General features: G+C 53.4%; 9 protein-coding genes across 9 annotated transcripts; all 9 read left to right on the forward strand.

Moving 5' to 3' along the window:
- Positions 1 to 1,926: 1,926 nt before the first annotated feature.
- MYCGRDRAFT_94806 (uncharacterized protein) lies at positions 1,927 to 3,038 on the forward strand (the record flags this gene model as incomplete). The annotated part of the gene is made up of 3 exons (XM_003850856.1): positions 1,927 to 1,951; positions 2,006 to 2,250; positions 2,382 to 3,038. The coding sequence occupies 3 exons, from the start codon at positions 1,927 to 1,929 to the stop codon at positions 3,036 to 3,038; spliced, it is 927 nt and encodes a 308-aa protein (XP_003850904.1).
- A 428-nt stretch (positions 3,039 to 3,466) lies between these two features.
- On the forward strand, positions 3,467 to 5,270 carry MYCGRDRAFT_94807 (uncharacterized protein; the record flags this gene model as incomplete). Its single annotated transcript, XM_003850857.1, has 3 exons — positions 3,467 to 3,479; positions 4,124 to 4,192; positions 4,375 to 5,270. 3 exons carry the CDS (start codon positions 3,467 to 3,469, stop codon positions 5,268 to 5,270), a joined length of 978 nt encoding a protein of 325 aa, XP_003850905.1.
- A 990-nt stretch (positions 5,271 to 6,260) lies between these two features.
- On the forward strand, positions 6,261 to 7,282 carry MYCGRDRAFT_94808 (uncharacterized protein; the record flags this gene model as incomplete). The annotated part of the gene is made up of 2 exons (XM_003850858.1): positions 6,261 to 6,596; positions 6,662 to 7,282. The coding sequence occupies 2 exons, from the start codon at positions 6,261 to 6,263 to the stop codon at positions 7,280 to 7,282; spliced, it is 957 nt and encodes a 318-aa protein (XP_003850906.1).
- Positions 7,283 to 8,686: 1,404 nt separating this feature from the next.
- On the forward strand, positions 8,687 to 9,679 carry MYCGRDRAFT_94809 (uncharacterized protein; the record flags this gene model as incomplete). Its single annotated transcript, XM_003850859.1, has 1 exon — positions 8,687 to 9,679. One exon carries the CDS (start codon positions 8,687 to 8,689, stop codon positions 9,677 to 9,679), a length of 993 nt encoding a protein of 330 aa, XP_003850907.1.
- Positions 9,680 to 12,356: 2,677 nt separating this feature from the next.
- Positions 12,357 to 13,635, forward strand: MYCGRDRAFT_94810 (uncharacterized protein; the record flags this gene model as incomplete). Its single annotated transcript, XM_003850860.1, has 2 exons — positions 12,357 to 12,404; positions 12,454 to 13,635. 2 exons carry the CDS (start codon positions 12,357 to 12,359, stop codon positions 13,633 to 13,635), a joined length of 1,230 nt encoding a protein of 409 aa, XP_003850908.1.
- Positions 13,636 to 14,957: 1,322 nt separating this feature from the next.
- Positions 14,958 to 15,752, forward strand: MYCGRDRAFT_94811 (uncharacterized protein; the record flags this gene model as incomplete). Its single annotated transcript, XM_003850861.1, has 1 exon — positions 14,958 to 15,752. One exon carries the CDS (start codon positions 14,958 to 14,960, stop codon positions 15,750 to 15,752), a length of 795 nt encoding a protein of 264 aa, XP_003850909.1.
- Positions 15,753 to 17,258: 1,506 nt separating this feature from the next.
- Positions 17,259 to 17,642, forward strand: MYCGRDRAFT_94812 (uncharacterized protein; the record flags this gene model as incomplete). The annotated part of the gene is made up of 1 exon (XM_003850862.1): positions 17,259 to 17,642. The coding sequence occupies one exon, from the start codon at positions 17,259 to 17,261 to the stop codon at positions 17,640 to 17,642; it is 384 nt and encodes a 127-aa protein (XP_003850910.1).
- A 552-nt stretch (positions 17,643 to 18,194) lies between these two features.
- Positions 18,195 to 19,576, forward strand: MYCGRDRAFT_94813 (uncharacterized protein; the record flags this gene model as incomplete). Its single annotated transcript, XM_003850863.1, has 3 exons — positions 18,195 to 18,227; positions 18,335 to 18,371; positions 18,561 to 19,576. 3 exons carry the CDS (start codon positions 18,195 to 18,197, stop codon positions 19,574 to 19,576), a joined length of 1,086 nt encoding a protein of 361 aa, XP_003850911.1.
- A 782-nt stretch (positions 19,577 to 20,358) lies between these two features.
- MYCGRDRAFT_94814 (uncharacterized protein) lies at positions 20,359 to 22,184 on the forward strand (the record flags this gene model as incomplete). The annotated part of the gene is made up of 4 exons (XM_003850864.1): positions 20,359 to 21,098; positions 21,491 to 21,726; positions 21,900 to 21,910; positions 22,116 to 22,184. 4 exons carry the CDS (start codon positions 20,359 to 20,361, stop codon positions 22,182 to 22,184), a joined length of 1,056 nt encoding a protein of 351 aa, XP_003850912.1.
- Positions 22,185 to 22,282: the final 98 nt, after the last annotated feature.

A 22,282-nucleotide genomic window follows, 5' to 3' on the forward strand; every position in this document is an offset into this window, starting at 1 on the left:
AGCCCTGTTCATTTCGTCAATGTAGAGCCTACCCGGAAATTGACTTCTCTGCCTTCGACTTACACGGAATGCTGGCGGACGGATGCCATCCAATTGAGTCTTAGAGCCGATCGCATAGTAATCGTAGTACGTTCTAGTCGGGTGCGGAAAGGTCTTGCGATGGAGTGATGTCGGGCGACCACGCAGAGAGGGAAGGTACGCCGAAGCCACCGGGCGCGCAAAGGATGCGGAAATCCCACGTAATTCGTGATTTTCTTCACAGTGCGAAGCGGTATCATAGAGGACTCTCGAATCAGCAGAACAGCGCCATACGAGGAAGAATGAATTGACCTGCAGCACAGTTAGCACTACGGCCTAAGAGAAGAAAACGGACCACAACAAGCATGTGCGTCCATGCTTGAGCCTTCCACGCACCTCTTTGACCGAAGTCAAAGGAACGAGAGAAGAAGCAGGCCCTTCTCCGTGTCTTCCAGACGCCGCCCGATCTACGCAGACTTAGAGGAGTGCTTGCTGAAAGCAGTCGCTACCCAGCGGCGAGCAAGCCCGGTTTCGTGGCAAACGATGTTGGCCATCTCTCCAATGCTAATGTCGTGCCTTTTTCAGCTCGACTTGACATTCAAACTCACCCTCCGCGCCCGGATATAGCTGTTCATCGCCCTTTGGCAGTACAGCAGAGTAGCGACAGACCTCTCTGGACTTGCTGCTCGCAAGACATATTTCGACTGGCATTCTTCGCAGAAATCCTGTTCAGATTGGGCCAGGATGCAGAAAAGAGGCTCCCGAAGAGCGAAAACATGTTGCTCGACAGATCCAGCTTGTCTTGATCGCCAGGTCCTGTTCTAGCCCAGGCTCCAGCTTCGATATAACGAGGGCTTGCTTGAGTGGACTCGTTATAGGACCTCCGAATATCACTGGAGACACCTACTTCCCAGCCCACAGCCAGGTCTCCGTGAAGGCTGCCAGAGTCCATCAGTCCATTGGTCTGGTCCGATGCATGCTCCGACAGGCACCCCAGCGACAATGACCTCACACACCCTTCAGGTATCTCAATGCAGGACCCACCCAACATCTTGATGGCACCAGGAGAGGCCAGGCAACGCTGCTCAACGAGAACTCCGAGAGCAGCGTGGACATGTAGGAGGCTTAACGGTCATTTAATACCGCTCGACAGGAAAAGTGTCGAGATCATGGGCTTCCGGTACCAGAATCGGAGCCACTCGCTCGCCGGATACCCTGATTGAGTGAGCAAAGTGCAGTGGGCGGAGGCCGAATATCTCCAGAGTCGACAGCCTCGTCCAAGTATAACGTCGAGGAAGACCGGACTTTTTTGCAACACCGCATTGCAACATGTGCTGGCAAGAACAGACATGCCTCGTTGTGGTGCTCAGCTCCACATGAGTTACGACTGAATGGCCATCGTAAATGTCATCAAGGGCCGGCCGAGGAAGACGGAAGCATGGGAGTCTCTTTGAACAGCAGGGTGATGGAGACAAAGGGACTCTTGGCGTGTCTTGCACCTCCGATCAGCTTCTGTATTCCAGGTTGGATCCTTCAATCTGGTGCCTTCAGATGTTGACTGTCTCCGCGAGCATGTTCTTCGGCGGGAACGCGGGTTGCCGTGCTCGACACAGCTTTTATGCTTAAGCATGTTGCTTCCACAAATCCGCGTCGCGCGCGTGACGAGCCAGAAACGGGCTGTCAACAACTTCGACTTTCAATTTGCTTGTGTTCATCAGCTCTTCTCTGGCTCTCTATCACCAATCTGCCGGACATCGACACCGTCTGACTGCTGCACTTATGCACCCGAGTGCTTCTCCTCCCATCAAGCCAAGCTTCAATCGCTCCAACTTCAGCGTTCCAACTCGACCTCCAGCTCCCGCAATACATCACGATTCTACACAATCGCGACGCTTTGAATCCGTCATCATGGAGCCTCGGAAGCAGAAGCGAGGTTCGTATACCCACATGCATGAAAGCACATACATACTTACACAATGCGTTCTAGTCGCGGGAAGCAGCTACCTCGAGAACCTCCCTTCCGAGCTCTTCGCTGAGGTGTGCGACTTGCTCTTCACTGACGCGAACGTACAAGTATTCGAGTTATCAGATCCCGAGGACGACGAAGACCGGTTCTACACTACACTCCTCGAACATGACGAGTGGGCGGATCTCTTCCGGCTTCGTAGGGTCTCCAAGCCGATACAGAGAAAATTCGACAGGGCCCTCCACGATGCTCAACAGCACGGCGACGTGCGTCTCATCTTGGATATGACAAGGCGTGAAGAGTCTGCAACAACACGCGTTACTCGCGCTGAAGCGGGCCCAGCAGCGTCGATGAAGTTCTCAACAGCTTCCCTCATTTGAATGTGCTTGACGTCCAGGTCATCAGCCACGGCAAAGAAAACAAGAGCGCCAAGACACAGTATCGTCTGGTGATCCTCGAAAGCATCTACGACCTCCACGGCCCGAGTCCTCACGGCGACCGCGACAATCTCCTTTCAACCGAGATTACCACACTCTACACCAACGAGTCGACAGCCAACGAGTCACTCTTCGACGGCATGACGAATAGCATCGCGGATGTGATCAAGAACCCAGAATTCTCGCTGATCGGATCGTACGAAGATGAGCCTCCACTTCTCACGCCACTGTCTTCCAGAGGCCTCTTCCACCTTGGAACTGGCGTCTTCACAGATGGTGCAAGCCGCTGGGCTCTGATCAAGTATTACTGGGATGACGACTCAGACAACTATCCGATGGCTACCCACAGTCACGCCCGCGCTGTGAGGTGGCTGAACTGGTACGATGAGGGTGGCCCGCAGAAGGAAGCTTGTGAAGAGAAGGAGGCGGCTGCCGCGCGAGATTTGAGAAACTTGTGGGCCGAGCGGCGTGCACGCTTGGAGGCGGAGGATTTGGCAGCGGTCAAAAGGGCGGAGGAGGAGGAGCGGCGGCGGAAAGAGCGAGAGACATTCGACTGGTTCAAGGCACGGAAAGTCTGGGGTGTTCGGGTTCGGGCGAGGGAATGGTTCGATGACTGAACAGGGCTGGTATACTGCTGCAAAAGGGCGTTCTGCAGGAAAACATTTATGAGAGTGGAGAGGAGGCGAGCAGGAGGAGAGCGTGTTCCACGACTAGCATCCGTAAAATCCATTGCGACTCTGGCATTAGCCGTTACCACGGGCCCTTATGCTGCCAACGGGAGAGGAGCAGGCATCGTCGCATCGGCATGCCGGAGGCTTCGAACATAGCAATATCTTGTACACATTACATCATTCTGCCGTCCTGCTTGCGTTGCCTATCAGATGCTCTCCTGAAACTGTTGCCACTTAGTCAACTTTGCTTCGGACTACATGCACCCAGTACGATATAAAGCTTCTGCGACGCATTAAATGTCGAACTGTAGCCGGGACTGCAAGGCCATATTGTAGCTACTCTGGTTCTTGAAAACTGCCATGTGAACTCCGTTATGCTTGTCGCATGTACGAATCGGCAACGTGAGGTCGGCCTCCGCGCCTGCGACGTCTTGACCCAGGCAAACTCAATCCGACCTCACGCTCTCAGCTCAGGTTGATACCTAGTCACCGGAACTGTCTTAGGTGAGAGGCAGAGGGGTGCCGTTGCTCATCTCAATAACAAAGGAACACAGCTCGAGACCTTGACATCGCAAAAGTGATGCTCTTTTAACGCAGATCTGAGGATCACAAAGGCCATTGTCATCACATCTTACACCTCAAGCTACCCGGCCTCAATCTGCTCAGATTGACATCAATGATCATTGACTACTGCCGTCGTTGGTTCTCGCCGCCGAAACATCCATCGCCTCGCGGACAGCGCATAATTCTCGGAATCGGTGATCGGCGTTTTTGACTTGGGCAAGTACCGCGGAAGAAGTCTGCTGATCCACGACTCCAAGCTGGATGGTACTCCGCAGCCTCTTTCTTGCATCCTCTCACTACCACCATACTTTCTTTATCAAAATTGCCCGGCCCAAATCACATCGCTCCACGCTCAGCACTGTCGATCGCGGACTGTTTCTCGTCGAAGCCCTGATCAGCCGCTCAATCCAACACGATGAACACCCAGCGCCCAGGTTCGTATTCATGCCATGCCTCAAACGCTCCAGTTACTCACAAGATCCGTGCAGTATCCAGCGCGAGCCTAATCGAACGCATGCTTACTCCGGAGCTGTTCGGTATGATTTGGCTGGAGCTCTTCCCTCACGTAAGTAGTGGTATACGTAAGACCTGCAGTAATCTGAGCCTTTTATACGGCAATGTTAGCAGGTCCTACCCTGCATCACATCCCAACAGTGGGCACCATGACTGACCTCTACATTCCAGGCGCACATCGCAGCACACAAGCTCAGACTTCCAGAAGACCCGCAAGATCCCTTTAGAGTCACGCTCTTCGCCCGCGACGAATGGGCCCGTTTGTTTCTGCTGCGCAAAGTGTCAAAGACTTTCAAGTGCATGTTCGACTCCGCGCTGGATGACGCGAAGCGGCATGGTAAAGTTCGCCTCATCATGAACATGGCAAGACATAACAACTGCCCGGCGAAGTCTATGGACCTCAAATCCCTTCCCACCGCAATGGAGGCACCTATGCCCTTCCTCGCAACATTCCCATCACTCTATGTACTGGACTACCAAGTCATCGAGATCGACAGCAAGGAAGAAGATGGGGACCCACAGGTTCGCCTAGAAGAGCTGGAAGCCGAGTATGTCCTTCCCACCGGCAACCTTCAGCTGAACTACGACGACCTCTTTTATCTAAACACCAACATCGTCTATACCACCCAGACAGATGCGAACCTCGCAGCATTTGAGGAGGTCATCGACGACATCTGCGACGCCATCTGGCACCCTGACCTCCTGCGTCCCAAGGTCGAGCCTCCTTATCTGGCACCACTCACGAAAGAAGGCTTGTATCACCTCGGCTGCGTGTTCGCTACTGGAGCTCGACGACTTGCTGCGACGAGATATGCTGTTACGCATGGCGAGGAAAATCTGACGGTGGATATTGGTAGCCACACTCACGCGGTGGCCTGGCTGGGCTGGTTCGACGAAGGAGGAGCTGAGCGACTAAAAATTGAGGCCAAGCAACTGGCGGAAGAGGCCGAGCAGAAGGAATGGGACGCAGCCAACGAGGCCGCGAAGGAGAAGTGGTGGGCGGGAGTGCAGGCAGAGAAGGCCCTTCGGCCTCCTGTTGTATTGGCCTCGGCAGCTGAGGTCGGGCAGAAACTGTTGCAGGAGGATCCGAAGGAGGCCTAGTAGGACAAGGCGTGGATGATGGAGTTGTACAAAGAGCACGGCGACTAGTAAGGGGGATGTGAGCTTGGCGAACATTAGGGCAATACTTCCCTGCTTTTGGGAGGACATACTCGCGGGATGTCGCGTTACGATACTCGGCTTTCACAGGACACACGGACTTGTTGAACGACGCTGTGCCAAGCTGTAGGCATATGGGACCCTCAACAAGGCATCTATCTGCGTCTGTGGAAATTCAGACATGGAGGTACCGGAGCACGGTCAATGGATCAGTAGTCCAGGCGCAGAGTCTCCTCACGCGAGGTTGTACGGTTACTACCGCCCATTCTGTACGTTTTGCAACGACTTAAGGGGACGAGTATCACCGTGGGGATCTGTACCAGGTGGCTTTCCTAGGGTCCATAGGTGTTATCGAGCAGCAACCGTGACGGTGCCGGCGACAAATGAGGTAGACCGCTATAGAGTGTAGTGTCGATAACTTTGATCAAAATCTCCTCGATGTACTCATGCTGGCGTCAGTGCTGAGCAGAAGTCTCACAGAGCCTTGCTACGAGTTTCACACGATATGCTGCTACGATACCTACTCATTGTGTCTCAGAATTCTTTCGAGAATGTTGCAGCGTACTTGTTATTCACGCGGCTGGCCAGTGTGCGGGAACCCGAACTGAGACACAGCCTGCGAGTTACGCGGCTCTGGAAGCACAATTCACAAGCCGGTTTGAGCTCGCAAAGGTTCTCGCCCCATTACCCTGACCACCAACACTTTGCCCCTCTCCTCGTCGTGCAAAGACCGAGATATCAGCAGTGCGATTCGCCGCGTAACTTCTATACGCTTCAAATCGAATCTGAGAACCGACCTCTCCTGGTCGTACAGCAAGGATGGTTAGCAGCGTTGGAGATGGGACGGCTCGGAGGTTGTCATACTCACGATCTTCACAAATTGCACTTTCTGGCATTAGTAGCTTGCGCAGACCCAAAGGACACCTCCTCAACATGCCGCCGGAGATCCTCAGTAAGATCCAAGCGGAGCTCTTCGTCGACATGCACATCATCGTACAGAAAAAGAAGTACTACTTCCACGATTCCGACCAGCTGCAAACCACTGTCCTCAATCTTGCCGAGTGGAAAGAGGCTCTTGGCATGCGTCAAGTCTGCCACCAGATGAAGCTCATCTTCGACGACGCACTTTCTCGCGCGAAGAGAGAAGGCAGCATTCGTCTGGTTCTGGACATGAAAGCCCACTCGCAGCGGCCAAGCAAGCCTGTTCCCAACAATCCGCTCTATTGCGGCGTGCCGATGCGGATCTTGAACACCTTCCCGCAAATCGACGTCCGCTGCCCATACCTCTTCGGCACACTAAAGGACCAGATCACGACAACGAAGCCGTTCTGCAGAATGTGACCGCTATCTTCGCTCTCCCTCCGCCCGGTGCTGCGACGCAACATCTCACACACGACGTTTTGCTCTCGCTCAAAGGCAAGATCATCCGCAGCACCGCGACAGAACACAGCCGCACAGCAATCGACTTCGCCATCAAGAGTGTCTCTTACGCCTTGCCTCATCCTGACGTTGCGGCGGGTCGGCGTGTGCCCTTCCTCTCTCCTCTCACAACGAAAGGCCTGTACGAGCTGGGTCGGCTCTTCACAAAGCATGTCGGAGAACTCGTGGAGTCGCATTACAAAGTTGTGCATCCTGGAGCAGACGTGGTGTTGGAGGTTGCTGATCACATCACGACCATGCGCCATTTGAACGCCTCGAGCTCGGTGGAAGCCACAGGAGCTCTGCTGGCAAAAGACAATGCACGCTCTGCAGCCATCGATGAGGCTGAGAAGCAGAGGAAGGCGAAAGCCGAGGCCAACGTCAAGGAGGAGCAAGCCAAAGCCGAGGCGGAGAAAGTCAAGCAAGATGAATGGACGAGGGTGCATGACTGCAAGAAGCTGGGCTGCAAGAAGGCTCATGATGTGAATGACCTGCCGCCGTTCAGTAGCCGGCACAACTGGCTGTGGAATGACTGACGAAGACTGGGCTCAATATCTGGGTTGATGGATGTGGCCAGCTCCTGTCACTGGGTCCTGATCCACGTTCATCGAAAGAAGAAGAGAGTATGATCAAGGAAGGGACGCATGGCAGTCGTGTTGAGGCCTCTATGCGGTGGCTTTTCTGCTTACGAAATCGGATTTGGGATGCTTGGATGTCAAGCACGGCACCCGTCTTCGCGAAACCTGCAAGAGGTTCGGTAAGGGCGTCTAGGGGATTTCAGTGGGTTCTTGTCTCTCATGTGGTGTGGAATGCGCTCTGATATCAGTGAGCGCTGTTCTTGGATCGACCGCCGGATGCGGCACTGCAGCGACTTTTGCAACGATGAGACTAAGGAAACGAACAATGAATATTACATCACGAGGCCTGTTCTCCACTGCGTCCAATGATTGACGGCGATATTGATGTGCTACTCAGCGAGCTACATCAATCGGTCGCGCACTGCAATCCATAGGTGAGGTCAGCCTTAGGATGTGCAAGTACTTAATGTAGCAAACTTCCAATCGCACGATCTAAGGCACGCGGATCCTCGACGTCAGCTTCTTGATGCTGTGATATTATCGCATTCCTTTGTACCACACGGCCAGTATCAGCCTGTAGCTAAGGGAGTTGGGTATGGTATGAGAGTTAGTCCTGACCCGGAAGTCAGTCGGATGTTCCAGGACCTTCTGCACAAAATGTTCACGATTGCTGCCCTCTTTGTTGTTTCTGCTTACGACTGAGATCTTTGTAGTGCTATGCTCTGTCAATCTGCCTTCGTTTCTGTCGAGACATACTCGCATGCTCGCATGCCATCTCCTCTTTACCCCTTTTTCTGTTAACACAGGCCGGAATGTCTCCATCGACTGAATTGCTCGGCATGATGTTCGACAGTGGAACGATGTCCTTGCCACGATGCAGGAGACATGTTATTGGCCCACAACCTCAGTTCTCTGTCCCATCGCCATCGCGACAGAGTCCTGGTCGCTCTGCAGCGTCCTTCCACGCTAGCGCGGGCGCCAGCAAACCAACCTTATACTCAAATTTCTCAGCTTTACTTTCTGGACGTTAACAACAACTGTCACCCAGCACCAACTCGACACTCACCTCCAGCAGTCTCTACACGCGTTCAATTCTACTCGCATAGCATGCGCTTGCAACGACTCGCTAGTACTGTCGTTAATATCCGCGAAAGCGCGGTCGGGGTGTACTTCCTGCCACAGCAACCGTAGCTGTCCACCGCTCATCATTATAATCCACTTCATCACCGGAAAGCTGTCGCGCTTTGAAGCTGCAATTGCAACAAGCGCGTTCGCCACCATCAATTGAGCATCGCAAATGTTCGTGTACCCGTAGATGACAACATGTAACAGTACTAACATCATCATCAGATGGCCGGCATCATGGCGTCGATCATGAACCTTCCTCCAGTGGTCTCCCGGCGTATCTCTTTCTTCATCATCCCAGACGCCCACATCAAAGTGCAGCGTAAGACGAGGATTGCCAACCTGTACGACGTCTATCACGTCGCTCTCTTGAACGGTCCCGCGTGGACAGATTTTCACAGCCTTAAACGCACGTCCAAGGCAGTGCAAGCCTTCTACAACCACGAGTACAACATGTTGATTAGCGGAAACTCCCTCAGCATCGTGATGGACATGGTCGTCCATGCTGTCGACCCTACACTACCCCTACCAATCTCTTTTCTCGGACCAGTCGCGCCGTTGCCGTTTCTGCAGGCATTCACAAGGCTGCAAGTCAACACCACCTACACGATCGAGGAGAAGATTAGGCCTGGAAGCTCGATCGAGTCGGATATCGCGGTGGAGAACGTCACGGCTACGTACTGCCTCCACTCTCCTAGCTCGCCCGCTGCCCCTCTGCCCGGCCGAGCTGACGACCTCCTTGCCATCACCTTCGAGAATCTGCACACCAAGGCGAAGCCAGACAGTGACATGGCATTCGCAATCGCCGCGATCGATGGTCTTGAGTGGGCTATTCGTCACCAGCTCGTCGCGCAAGGTCACGTTCCCACGCCATACCTACCGGCGGTTAACGCGAGAGGCTTGTATCACCTTGGTCTTCTCTTCACCGATCGCGCGATCTTGTGCGCGGAAGCTATGGAGGCTGTCACGCAAGCTCAGCCGAGATTTGTCATTGGCGATCATGCCTGCGGCGTGGAGTGGCAGCGTTGGGTTGAGGAGATAGAGGAGTCGGACTTGGACGATGATACCAACGAAGAGGATGGCGCCGGCGGGGAGGACGTGGACGGTTCACACGAGGAAAAGGACCCGAAATGCCACTCAAGGTCGAAGCTTGGCGAGAATGTCTACAATGAGCACGGCTTGTCAACCGAGTACGACGCCGACGATGAGAAGGGCTTCGGCCGACTCTGATCGGAAAGCTGGCCCTGCAGCCACGCTAAGAAAGTTCTCCACCTCGGATTAAGACAAAGGAGATTGGTCACAAGAAAGAACACGGCTCCATCCCTTCCGAAATGGACGATGAGGAGAAGAAGTTGATTGTCATGGCGAGGTGGCAGGAGAACCGGGAAGTTGCCTTCCGCATCAACATGAGGAGCGAGTTCATCAAGGCGAAGGTTCTCTCAAAGCTTTCGAAGCACACCGACCAGGTTGTGCTGATCTTCAACATTTCGAACAAGATGTACCAAGAACATCTCATCGAAGATCTTTGTTGTCATCCAAGGCAAGAAGATCACGGAGAGCTTGCAGGGCGAGCTCCAAGAGGGATACTGCGAAAGCGAGGCTGACGCCTCCAGTCAAGTCGATGCCGGACAGGGCGACAGGACTTGATCAGCCGTTGAGAAAGGCTCGGCAGTCACAGGCGGGCGGGGAGAACACGTCCTAGGTCGCGAAGACATCTGCTCTTCGCAATTCGCTGAGGTTTCAAATCGGCAGCGTCAGCATGGGTCGTCCAGGCATTGGTTTGGAGGACTTTTTGCATTAGTACAAGGCCGTTTTAGGAGGGCTTGATTTTTCTTGAGATGGCGCCTGCGATTGTTGGTCTGTTTTTGTATTGGGTTCCTGTCAGACGAGCGGCCGTATGGAGAAGGATCCGACGAATCAAGTCCTTGAGCAGGTTCATTGACAAAAAAAATGCCAGAGCTGCTTGGATAGTCATCATGACAATGCAAAGACAACTTCATGCTAACATTGATGTTGGTTCTGTGCTCATCGTTCTAACATGATGCCACGTACAGAGCGAGGTACAACGTGTTAAGGTCTAGCGGAGTTGAATGCCGCGATATGTGAGGTTCTGACGAAGTCTCGCCTCCGGAATCTACTGCATGTTTCTCGTTAGACGACAGCTGCACAACTCTTCTTCCCGTAAGGAGATCAGGACGTTCCTTTCCCGTATAAGACATCGCTCCACAAGTTGCCGATCGATGAAAGGTCAACGATGTTGCTTGAAGCAGCTAATGCAGCAAGCAAATCGTCTATAAGTATAGTTACAATCTAGCGAGAACGTTGTTTCGGGTTGCACTCTCTTTCGTGACAGTTAGCTCGCTCTTCCTCTACTGCCTAAGACGCCTCGTTGTTTATACTGCTCTTCAGTTTCCGTCCGGAAACAACGATGCATTGCCGGTCTTCTTTCGATCCGAAACCTGGACGCTTCTAAGATATGCGATCTCTTAACGACTGGGAGCCATTAGCACTGGAAATCTTACGAATGAGCCTTCTCCGAAGTCTGCGGAGAAGAAAAGCAGGGTTGATAGGACGCTTTTGCTTTTGGGATCGAGGGCGTTTGGGTCGCTTCGACGCAACGCGCAGTACTAGCCTTCAAGAACCTACGAGGGTGCTGTGTTGGAAAGTATCAAAGAACGTTCAAGCAGTGAGAGTCTCTGATAGGTAGCCGTCGGCGAACACAACGTGCTTCGAACTAAGCCGGCTCTGCTAGGATTTATGACCGGGTATGGAAACATCGCGACCGGGCGATAGTGCAACAGAAGGGAGTTGATAATAGACGCAAGATGAATGACCGCTTCACAAAGCTTCTCAAATCTTCAATGCACCACAACGATGTAGCGCCGATGTTGTAAAGGGAGGAACATCCGGGATGAGGTCAAGCATCGGCCTGCCGGGCGCTGCCCCGATCGAGCAAAGTTTCGATCCCGCGATCTCACGCGTGCCGATCTCTGACCTCAGCTTCTCACAGCATTCTGCCTGTACCGCACCTACCTGCGAGACCGCACATATCCTTCAGCTTGCGATGGACGGTGCTTTTGATTGCGATCGTAGCTCGAAGGAACTGGAACCACGCTCAGGGTGGGAGTCTCAACAGGCCAATGGGAGTACACCACTCTGCTTGCTGGACGCCCGGGTTGCTTGGTGACCTTCCAGTTCTTCCTAGTCGTCCATTTGTCTGCTTGCTTGCCTTGAAACCGCTTTGTAGACCTAGATGCTTGTGCCGTTCTGCTGTCATCTTTACCTTATAATAAAGCTTCCGCTATCACTACCATTCTTCTTGCTAGCAGGTCTTTCGTGACGGCGTCAGTTTGATGCTTTACGCTCACTGTCAATCCCGAAGGCTCGGCGACAAGGTGGCAATCATCAGTCATCAGTGCAATGCGATGCAGGGAAAACCCTCCGTGTGCAAGACTAGGAGGCGGGAGCCAGGAAACAGCTACACTCGGGTTGAATGGAGTTGATCGACTCCAGGCAGAAGAGATATGCCAAAGTATAGCACCGGATTCCTCTGTCCTGCTGCTCATACCGTTATACTGAACGATCGAGAGGACTACGGCCCTCCTGGCGACTGGCCAGGGTCCAGTGAGCAAACATGTGCCAAAACTCTAATTCCTGGATGTCGACAACGCCCGCTTCACTTCGACAATTCTGGATGTCAACAACACCCATCACGCGTCAGAAATATTCACTTTCCTGAACTGCTCCCGCGCTCATCTTACTTGTTCTTCTCTGCCACAAGTTTCAATCCTTTTCTCACCGCAAGAGCTGGCCCATGAAAGGAGGTGCCGATCATTCTCATATCGCTCACAGCACCGAAGCCATCGAACTCCTCAAGATCCGACTCGTCAAGACAGAAACAAGCAAAATGAACACGACAGTGCAGTCTCCGGCCACGGCGGACAACGATCAGGCCGTTCGTATACTCACAGCACCAAACAGTTATAGCCACTGACATCCATCAGATGCCCGGCGCGATGGATCGCGTCTTCGATCTACCCACAGAGCTCGTAAACCACTTCTTCGAGGGCTTTGTGATTCCAGACATGCACATCATGGTGCGACGCAAGAGAACCTTCACGAATTGGGCCGACCAGTACTACGTCGAGCTCCTGAATCCAGAAGAGTGGAGAGACTTTCTCCACCTCGCCGCGACGAACACCGACATGAGGATCCGTTGCAAGCAGGCGTTCAAGGATGCACAAAAGGTCAAATCTATCAGCGTCGTCATGGACATGTCCCGCCACGCCATCGATCCGAGACGCCGCGTTCCGAACTCGCTGCTTGGGACCGAAGCTCCGATGTGGTTGCTTCGCATGATGAAGAGACTGACAGTCCTTTGTCCTTACGTGATCCAGAGCACTCCCACTATGGATGGGAAGGACACAGAGATCGTCACGAAGCAAATCCGCAGCACGTATCAGCTCTACCCACCCTTCACCGCCGGTGCTCCACAACCTGGCCAGAACGACACAATCCTGTCCGTCGACTGGTTGACCCTCCACTACGAGGCAGCTCCCGACAGCGGCTTCGCTTTCGCGACCGCTGCATCCGACAACATCGAATACGCCCTCCGTCACGCACGCGTCGCTCAGCGTTCCATCCCGACTCCTTACCTGCCCGTCGTCACCCCCAAGGGCCTCTACGACTTGGGCCTCTTGTTCACTGAATTTGCTGGAACATGTGCTGTGGCGAAAGAGGCGTTGGAACAAGACAGGGTTCGATTCCGTATCGGAGACCATGAGATGAATGTCGAGTGGCAGCGGTGGGTGGAAGCTGTTGAGGAGGAGGAGATGGAGCGCTCTGATTCTGAAGATGAGGAGGATGGCGAGGAGGAGTCTGGTGATCAGGACGATGAGGGCAAGAAGCCAGCAGGAGACACCGTCGATGGAAAGGAGACTTCTCGCGAAGGAGACGATCTGACCGGCGAGGAAAATATCGAGAAGCACCAGTCCGGCGAGGAAGGACCGTCAGAGGATGGTGGAGAGGCAGGAGCGAATGTCGTCCAGCAAGTTGAAATGGCGGGAGAAGACACCGAGATGCCCGACAGCGCCTTCGACGCAGCCGAGCAGTCCAGTGCAGGGCAGACGGCCGATATCGACAGCGAGGCATACACCTCCTCCGACGATGAGAGCGATGTTGACTGAGAAGGACGTATGGTAACTGGAGCACGGGGTTCTGCCGACCAAGGTGGCTCCGGTGACGAGAAGTCTGATCCGGAGGATTCAGGGCAGGGAGACGAGCTTGATTCTCATGTGAGTAAGACAGAGAAGTCAAGAGTGTGTGAGGGAGAATGGCAGTGCTCGCCGGCAGAGTTCGCACATGAGCTTTGACGCTCTCGGCCAACGTTGTTCTTTCTTTGAGACAAAGCGAATGGTTTTCGCAGGAGGAGATGCATTTGGACAGAGCACCTCGGCATTGACGGTATATTTTTGTTTGTGGATCGGCATCGGCCCTGTTGTGAGGCAAGGCTTCATTGTGCATAAAACCTTGGGTATAATGGCAGAACCACGATTGCAATTTATTGAAGGGAGGTTAATGGACGTCACGATCCCACCCACTCGAGTGCTTCCCATTCATCCCATACATTGACCTCATGCGATCGCCCCGGGTCCGTAGCGGCAACCCCTGACGCCGTCGCCATGGTAGACCAACAATTCGTATAGAGTTGCGGCAACGAACGGTTCGTGACCTCGTGAAAATATTCTTGCCAGAAGTAGCCGTAGATTTTCGAGCTGGAGCCAGCGACGCAACGATATTGCTAGCATGTTCTCGGCCAGATGGGACAAAGCTGCACTGTCTCGCACCCGTCCTTCGTTTGTTCTTCCGTATTTGCTCCTCGTCCCGAACACCTCCAATGCCAGCCATTAGAAGGACCAGAAGCAACACGATCAGCTCACTACCACTCCTATCTTCTCCTGTCCGCATGGTCCGTTGCACATCTGTCCTGTTCAATCGCTAAGAGCTGGCACACGACGGACATGGCATCGACCGTGTTACCAAGTCTTCAACTCCGCCATCAAGATACGAATGGGGCGTCTGAATGACCAACGAGCCGTCTGTCTTCATCGCTGTCATGCAAAACTGCTCCTCCATGATTGGCGTCACGCGTCCAAAAGTGGGGTATATTCAACTTTAAATCTTCACACCAACAACACCACTCTCTGTCACCTCCGCCTTGACAAACATCCTCACCACCGATTGTCTGCGCTTTTCGATATAGACTCCTCAAACGTCCACCGAGTATCAAGATTGCGCAAAACGCACTGATTACTTCAGCGGCCGACCTTGTTCTGACCGTCAGCGCCAAATTTCGGCTGATCTCAATCTGCGCTGTTCAGCACAATACAGACGCGACAAGAGCGCGTTAGCATTCTACAACTGAAGATCAGTGGCAACAAGGTAAGAACGCAGTGCCGTCTGGGAACGAAGAGACATCCGCTGACTGCACGAGTACATAGACATCAACATGGCGAACATCCTCGACGTCCCGGAGGTCTCAGAAGCCCTGATCAATATCCTCCTACCAGACGTTCACATCGTCGTGCATCGCAAAAAGAACTACACCCACGCCAACGACCAGTACCACATCAGCTGGTGCAATGCCGCGGAATGGGCGACATTTCTGCGCTACTCATCGACCAACTCGACCACGAGAGCTCGCTGCAACCAGGCTCTCCAGCACGGCTTACAACACGGCACCATCAAGCTCATCATGGACATGGCGCGTCATCCAGTCCACCCCGGACGTCGCCGTGCAAACCACCTTCTCGATCCTCCTCCACCTATGTGGCTTCTGCAGTCCATCACTAGACTGGAAGTCCTCTGTCCGTACACCGCGGACGACATGCCAGCATGGGAATTCGGCCCAGAGACCGAGACCGCGATGATGCAGGTCTCGACCATCTATCGCCTCTTCCCGCCCAACGCACCCGGCGCCCCCCTTCCTGGCCAAAACGACATCATCCTCGGCGTCAATTGGAAACTCCTTTACTCATCGGCGCCCAACCCCAGCGGACTCGCTCGCGTCGCGGCATATGAAATCGAGTGGGCGATCCGTAATCAGCTTCACTCCGCTCCGGTCCCGTTCTTGCCTACTGTCAATGCAAAGGGACTGTACAATCTCGGCATTCTCTTCGCGATCAAGGCTTCGAAGTTCGCGCAGTTCAAGGAGTGCTACTACTACGATGAGCCGCGGTTCAACGTTACAGTCCACGCAGTTGCTGTTGACTATCAGCGTTGGGTGGAGGCTGGCATGCCCTGAGCTGGTTGTTAAGAGTATTCTCGAGCGAATGATGCAGGAAACGAATCAAGAAAGCAAGATACACGGACCTGTATTTGCTGAGAAGGATCGAAGAAGTTTGCGGATTTTTCAAGAATCGGGTTGGTTCAGGCTCACGATCAATCAAATGGATTGAGAAGAAACAGTGATTGCAGAACTGGACTGCGATGCCAAGGATCATACTCGTCGAGCTGGGAAGCGCTGTCCAGATGGCAATGAGCGGAATCGGGATACTGCACGGAGTGTCGCTTTACTGCATTGCTCAAAGCGTTGGACCTCGACAGCGCTCATTGTGCGATACGAAGCACCCGGCATCTATCTGGAGGTAGCCAAGGGAGTTCAGGATGAAGATTGCTCGGTCAATTCGCGTTTGCTTTGCATTAGCTTGTCTGGCGAGAGAACAAGCCTGTCCTACGACACAGTGCTCTTCATGGTGTGGTTAACTTGGTTCCTGGTGGTGGTTCATGCGGTTACCAGTTGGTTTGGTGAGCTTATTTTAACGTTTAGTTGGTTTTGGTGCGGCTATATTGATCAACCGGTAACTAACAGAAATAGCACGAACAGCGACAGCGAGGTCTGAAAGCACTTCAGCTGCTATCTTGCTTCCGGATCTTGTTTCTAAGTCGACGACACAAATCTGCTGCTATATTCGAGGCCGAGAACTCGACATCCCCGTCGGTGCTAAAATGCTCCAATTTGGCCCCCAAATGCTTACTAATAAGACGTAGCTTGGCGGTGGAGTTGGTATCGACTCGCCGGCGAGTGGTTGGTGGTGGTGAGTGACCGACCTTAACCGGTAACCACACCATGAAGAGCACTGCTACGACACAACTTGATGGTGGCAGCATGCAAGCAAGTCGAATATTCGTGCGAAACAATGCGCTCGGATATTTCATGCGTTCATTCTTCGCTTCCACCTCAACGCGGCTGTACTTCTTTGTGTATGGCCAAATTTCCCTTCTGAGTACTCACACTCGGGTGAATAGTCGCATTGTATCAATACTCCGGTAAGCTGCTCCATAAGCATAGGAAGAATCTTTGGGCTGCCAGCGTGTTCCCAGCGCCTGATCAGTCGATACCTTATTCCAGACTTCTGCAGTGCTGTCTACGAGAGATCGCACTACAACAACATCAACGACAAATACCACATCAGCTGGTTGGACTATGAGGATATAGATCCGCTCCTCAACCTGGCCTTGACGTCCGGACCGATGCGACGTCTCTGCGAGCGTCTCGTACAGCGCGCTTTGAACATGGGCACGATGAACCTCGTCATGGATATGGCAGATCAGCCAATCGACCCGAGGATTCCGATGCTCAACCAACTCCTTGATCAGCCGGCGCCAATGTGGCTGATGCAGCAGCTCAGTCGACTCCAAGTCCTCTGCCCATACACCAGCCGTGGTCAGCCGAACAGCGCCGGCGATTATGCCATCGTGACCATGCAGATTTCCGCCACCTACCAACTTTTCCCTCCTGGCTCTCCAAATGCTCCTGGTCTCGGCCAGAGGGACACTATACTTCGCCATCAATCGCCTGGACCTACGCACCTTCCAACCTCCTAACCCGGAGCTCGATTTCGCCTCTCTCGTCGCTCAGCAGGTTGTATGGGCCATTCGTCGTCCGCACATCGTCCAGCCCAACGTCTCCATGACTCCGACTCCCTACTTGACGGTCATCAACGCGAAGGGACTCTACGACTTGGGCGTGTTGTTCGCTGTTCAGGTCGAGAAGGCAACGACGCTGAAGGAATCGTGGCACCACAATCCGCTACGCTTTGGGACGACGAAGCATCAGACTGCGGTGGAGCAGCAGCGCTTTGCTGAGCAGGAGGATGATGACGACGAGGACGAGCAGGACGAGGACGAGTGACGGTCTACGGGAATCACAGATGCAAAAAGATGATGGGAATGATACGAGAAGGATCGGGCTTTATGTGGGCATGAAGCTTCTCAGGAATACGCACGATACGACATATCACGGAGAGTCGAGACGATCGAGAAAGGGTCCCGAATCCACTCGAGACGGAACAACAATGTTTGCGAGCATTGCAGAGTCGCGTTGGTCAGGTCATCCAACGCTGACACCGATCTGAGCAGTCGGCGGCACGACTTCCGATGCCGCGATCACTGTTCGCTTCTATTGGAAGGGGCAGAGTGGGAGTAAGGACGCAGGTTTGACTGGATGTCGACTTTGAGAAGCTTGTTCTAGCGGATTGAGGATGTTTGAGTTCAGATACGATAGACTCATGGCGTCATACAACAACGCCATACGGTCTTTTCGAATAAACACAAGGATGATTCCACGCATCCGTTTCTAGAACAAGAGTAACGTGCATCGGCAGACGACTTTCGTGCACGCGTCATGCCACAAAGCCGCCATCCATCTATTTGATATCCGCGGCGTCCAATAAGAGCGGCAACAATGTCGCTCACGCTAACGGGTGTTATCCGCATTGTACATACAGATTCAGAATTCATTGGCTATGAATTGACCTCAGGTTCAGACGATCGAGAGCCTCACGATCTTCGCAAGCTGCTTCCCTGTCTACTGCATACTGATAGATGCTTCTAGACCACGCGGACACCTCCGGCGGCGGCCGTACGTGTGTGTTGATATTGCTCTGCTTTTTGAACTGCCGCAGCGCTGTATCGTCGATTACACTGTTATAATTGTCTCTATGCTAGACGACATGCAGCGCTCTATTCTTGATCGATACGACATACTTTGATTCGCTGTAGAGGCAAGATTGCAGTGTGTATGCGTGATGAGCTGCACCTTCCTAATTAGGTAAGGCGTCGATCGCACGTGTCAATTTCTTAGCGGGACGGCCCAGCTTTCACAACCCGCAGGAAGCCGTACCTGATCCTCGACTTGATCGCTTCCTCCTATTACCTTCCTTCTTCTCTAAGCAACTCAACGCGCTTCGCTCGTTGTCAAGCCCAGCGTTCACAATGCCAACTATCCGTCTTGCGCCGCGGCGCCCGAAGCGCAAGGCACGCAACACCTCCCGGACAGTCAGCGACAAGTCCAAGGAGTGCTTGGTTTTCGCCATTCTCCCTCAAGAGCTGATCGATCACGTCATGAGCTTCCTACCTCCCGCAAACCTCAAGATCACGGTTATCGCAACAGAGCAGGACGACCAGAACCAAGCCAGCAGCAGCGAAACTCTCGCAGTCAACGGAAACACCTGGAAAAAGCTCCTCGCGACAAAACGCGTGTCCAAACGCTTCAACAAGTCCATCACCAACGCCATCCGCCTCGCGCAGAGAAACCACCGCACCATCCTCATCATGGAGCTCCACACATCTCACCCGAGCGAGGTGGAGTTCAACGGCACTCCACAGCTCGGAAAGTCCTCCGTGCCGGATGACTTCATCGCCCAGTTCTTCTGGCTGCACCTCCGCCTTCCATTCATGTTCGACTCCCTTGTCCCGGTCTCGGATGGCCTGGTCGCGTTGGTATGCCATATCAACATGGCCATCAGCGTCGATGTACTCCCCAATATCGCGCCGCGGCTTGCTCATCTTGAGCGCCCGAAGCCGGTATTCAATGTCACCTATGCCTCGGAGAGATCGATGGGACCGGCTTTTTGGATTCATAGTCTGGCTGGTCTGAGGTACGAGCTGAAGGGTCTTGAGTTGGTGGAACAGAAGGAGAAGATTAGGGGGATTGTCCGCGACTTTGACGGGAAGCCGGCGTCTTTGATGGCGATGAAGGAACTGCGTGGAGAGATTGAGGAGGTATTGATGGACCTGCCACGACGAGGAAATGTCGACCTCAACTTGAGTGTGTTCGGTCTGTGAAAGGGACCATAGAAAAAAGTGGAACATGGTTTGAATAATGGCGGCAGGCAGTCGTGGCGTACACACATATGACCCGCACAGAAGCGCAATGCAGCACGAACTGCGATACAGCAAGGACAGGAATGGCGTTGGGATGCCTTTGTTTGGCGCATCGAGGAGAAGCCGGAGACTAGTTGATTGTCAGTTCAAGCTATCTGCCTTCACGCACGGGGCCAGTGTTACATTGCAGATAACACGAGAAGCTCAATGAATTGCTTCAGATGCCATAACCGTCGCACATAAGCTCTTCTGGATCTGGTATGCGAGTCCTTCTGCATTACCGTCTACAGCGAGAGATTTTGACTCTGTCTTGACTTGGTGACGCTTTGAGAGGGTATATATATGTCCATCGGTGCAACGGCGATATCTTCAAGCGGCCGAGACGCTTTATGGTGAGGATTTTATCAGCTTCTTCTGTCGATGCTTCCGACCAGAGTGGATGAACGAGCCGTCAAGACTGAGAGCAGGACATGCAGCGCTTGAAGGCGTCGGAACTGCACCATAACTCTCTTCAAACCCTTCTGTATGGTCTTACGATTGTGACTCGTGAAATATTGCATTCGATACTCCCACATCTACCGTGTCATAGCCATTTTCTCCCTCGTCGAGAAAGCTAATAATTTGCAGCTCATGCCAAGACTCTGTCACCGGCGCCAGCACTTCAGCTCCTCTTCCATGCTCCTTGCTGACCTTTATTTTGCTCCCAGCACAACACCGAGTACCACGCCTCGAACTTCCCAGCCATGTCTACAAATCATCTCCATACCACGGTCGTCGACAACGCCCTCACTGGATCACTCTCCGCCTTCACCATATCCCATTCGCCCTGCCCGCTCTTCGACCGCCTCCCCGCCGAGCTGGCCGAAAAGATCTTCAGCTTGATCCCGATCAGCGACCTCCACCTCGAACTCACGCACGGCGAAAAATGGATGCGGAATCCCCTGACTGGATCTCCCGCTATCGCCGTCAGTGCCAGAGACTGGAGAGTACTGCTCGCCAGCCTGCGCGTTTCGAAGACCTTCTGTCGATTCATGAAAGCTGCGATTCGCCACCAGCAGGTCAACTCGGGCATTGCTGCTGTTGTCATACTGCCTAGCTATACTCGCATTTTGAGGCAGATTAGCGACTTTGTGGCTCCTGGAACTTTGACTGTGCCGCGCGAATTTCTGGTCAACTTCAAGAAGCTCGAGATCTGCTTGATCTTCATTCTGATCCCGCCTATTCTCGGTTGTCGGCCAGACCCGAATCCACGCAGGAAGTTCCCGTTCTACGTCAAGATCATCATTAGTGGCCTGGGCCAGCAAAACACACCAGGAGACCCGAATCAAGCGCCCTACACAGGGCCGGACGTCCGTGTGGAAGCGCCAGCAAGCAGCGATGCGGAAGTCCCGACTCACGAATGGAACATCGAAGGATACGCGCAGGCTCTGAAGAGTTTGAACAAGCCGGAAATTCGAACGCAAATCCTCCCGGCGGTCAGTTCGTTCGTAAAGGCCAAGCGAGCTCCGCTGGCGTGGCTGAATCTGCAAAGCACAGTGGAGAGGGTCGTGAGGAATGCACGACTGCCTGAAGAGTGGACTTTCGAGGATGAATGAGCCGTGAAGAGCTGGACACATGTGGATGGCAAAGGATAGAGCGGTGAGAAGAGGAGAAGGGGCGTTGCATGGAGAAGACCTATAGGTCGTCCTTGCGGGACAGTGAAGCCAGCGGCAATCGGGTGGACCATGCGATTGAATAGGTCTCCGAGAATATCAACAGATGTGACACGGAGGAGAGATGCCTGCGGGATAGAAGATTGGAGAGAAATGAGCAGACCAGAGACACAGTTCGGGCTCGTTGTACTGTGTGTAGCTTAGAATTGACAGGTCATCACAGTCACCGCGGCTTTGAACAGGCACTCAAGGTCGATATCGTTGCCGCCGAACAACTCGGCTACCTCCACTACTCTCCTCGAGTACGCTCCGAAACCAGACTCCTCTCGGCGCTCTACTTTTCCGGGGCTATGCAACCCGATCTGGCCAACAATTCGGTTTCGGTCAACAGACCTCAGGGAGGCCGTCACATCGTGGCTGTGGGCTCGCAAGACGGACGTATACTCCTCGACTCAACATGTACGTGGCATGTTGCGAGATTTGCTTGATGAAGTGCTCGAAATTGAAGAGCAGGACCTTGAAGTCTTCCCCGGCGATTTCACGAGTCACCCACGTGATAGTTCAGCCCTCACAGGAAGAAGAGTTCTTGTTCTGAATCGCCAAAATTTGCTGCTTTGCATGAGACTGCTCAGCCGTAGTGATGGTGCGTGCATCGTGTGCGGCGATCAGGTTGTCCACAATGTCCTTGTCCGCGACGCGACCCTCCAGTGATGAGGTGTGAACTGTAGACTTCTTGAACTTCAATCAAGCAACTCATATGATTCTCGATGTCGTCAACTCGTCTGATTTGCAAGAGGTCTGAGCAGGCACGGCTGGACCGAGTTGCACAGCTACTCACCGTGTCCTAGGGACTGCTCCGCTATGGACAATATGTCAAGTTCCATCACGTCTGTCGTGATAATATGAATCACAAATGAGAGTCAGCACTGCCTGGAAGCCAAGCTGGAGGACAAAAATGCTTCGCTCGCTTCGCAAGACCACCGCATTTCTATACGTACAACAACGAATCGATCAG

This window comes from Zymoseptoria tritici, chromosome 7, assembly GCF_000219625.1.
Source record: "Zymoseptoria tritici IPO323 chromosome 7, whole genome shotgun sequence".
Classification (NCBI taxonomy): Eukaryota; Fungi; Ascomycota; class Dothideomycetes; order Mycosphaerellales; family Mycosphaerellaceae; genus Zymoseptoria; species Zymoseptoria tritici.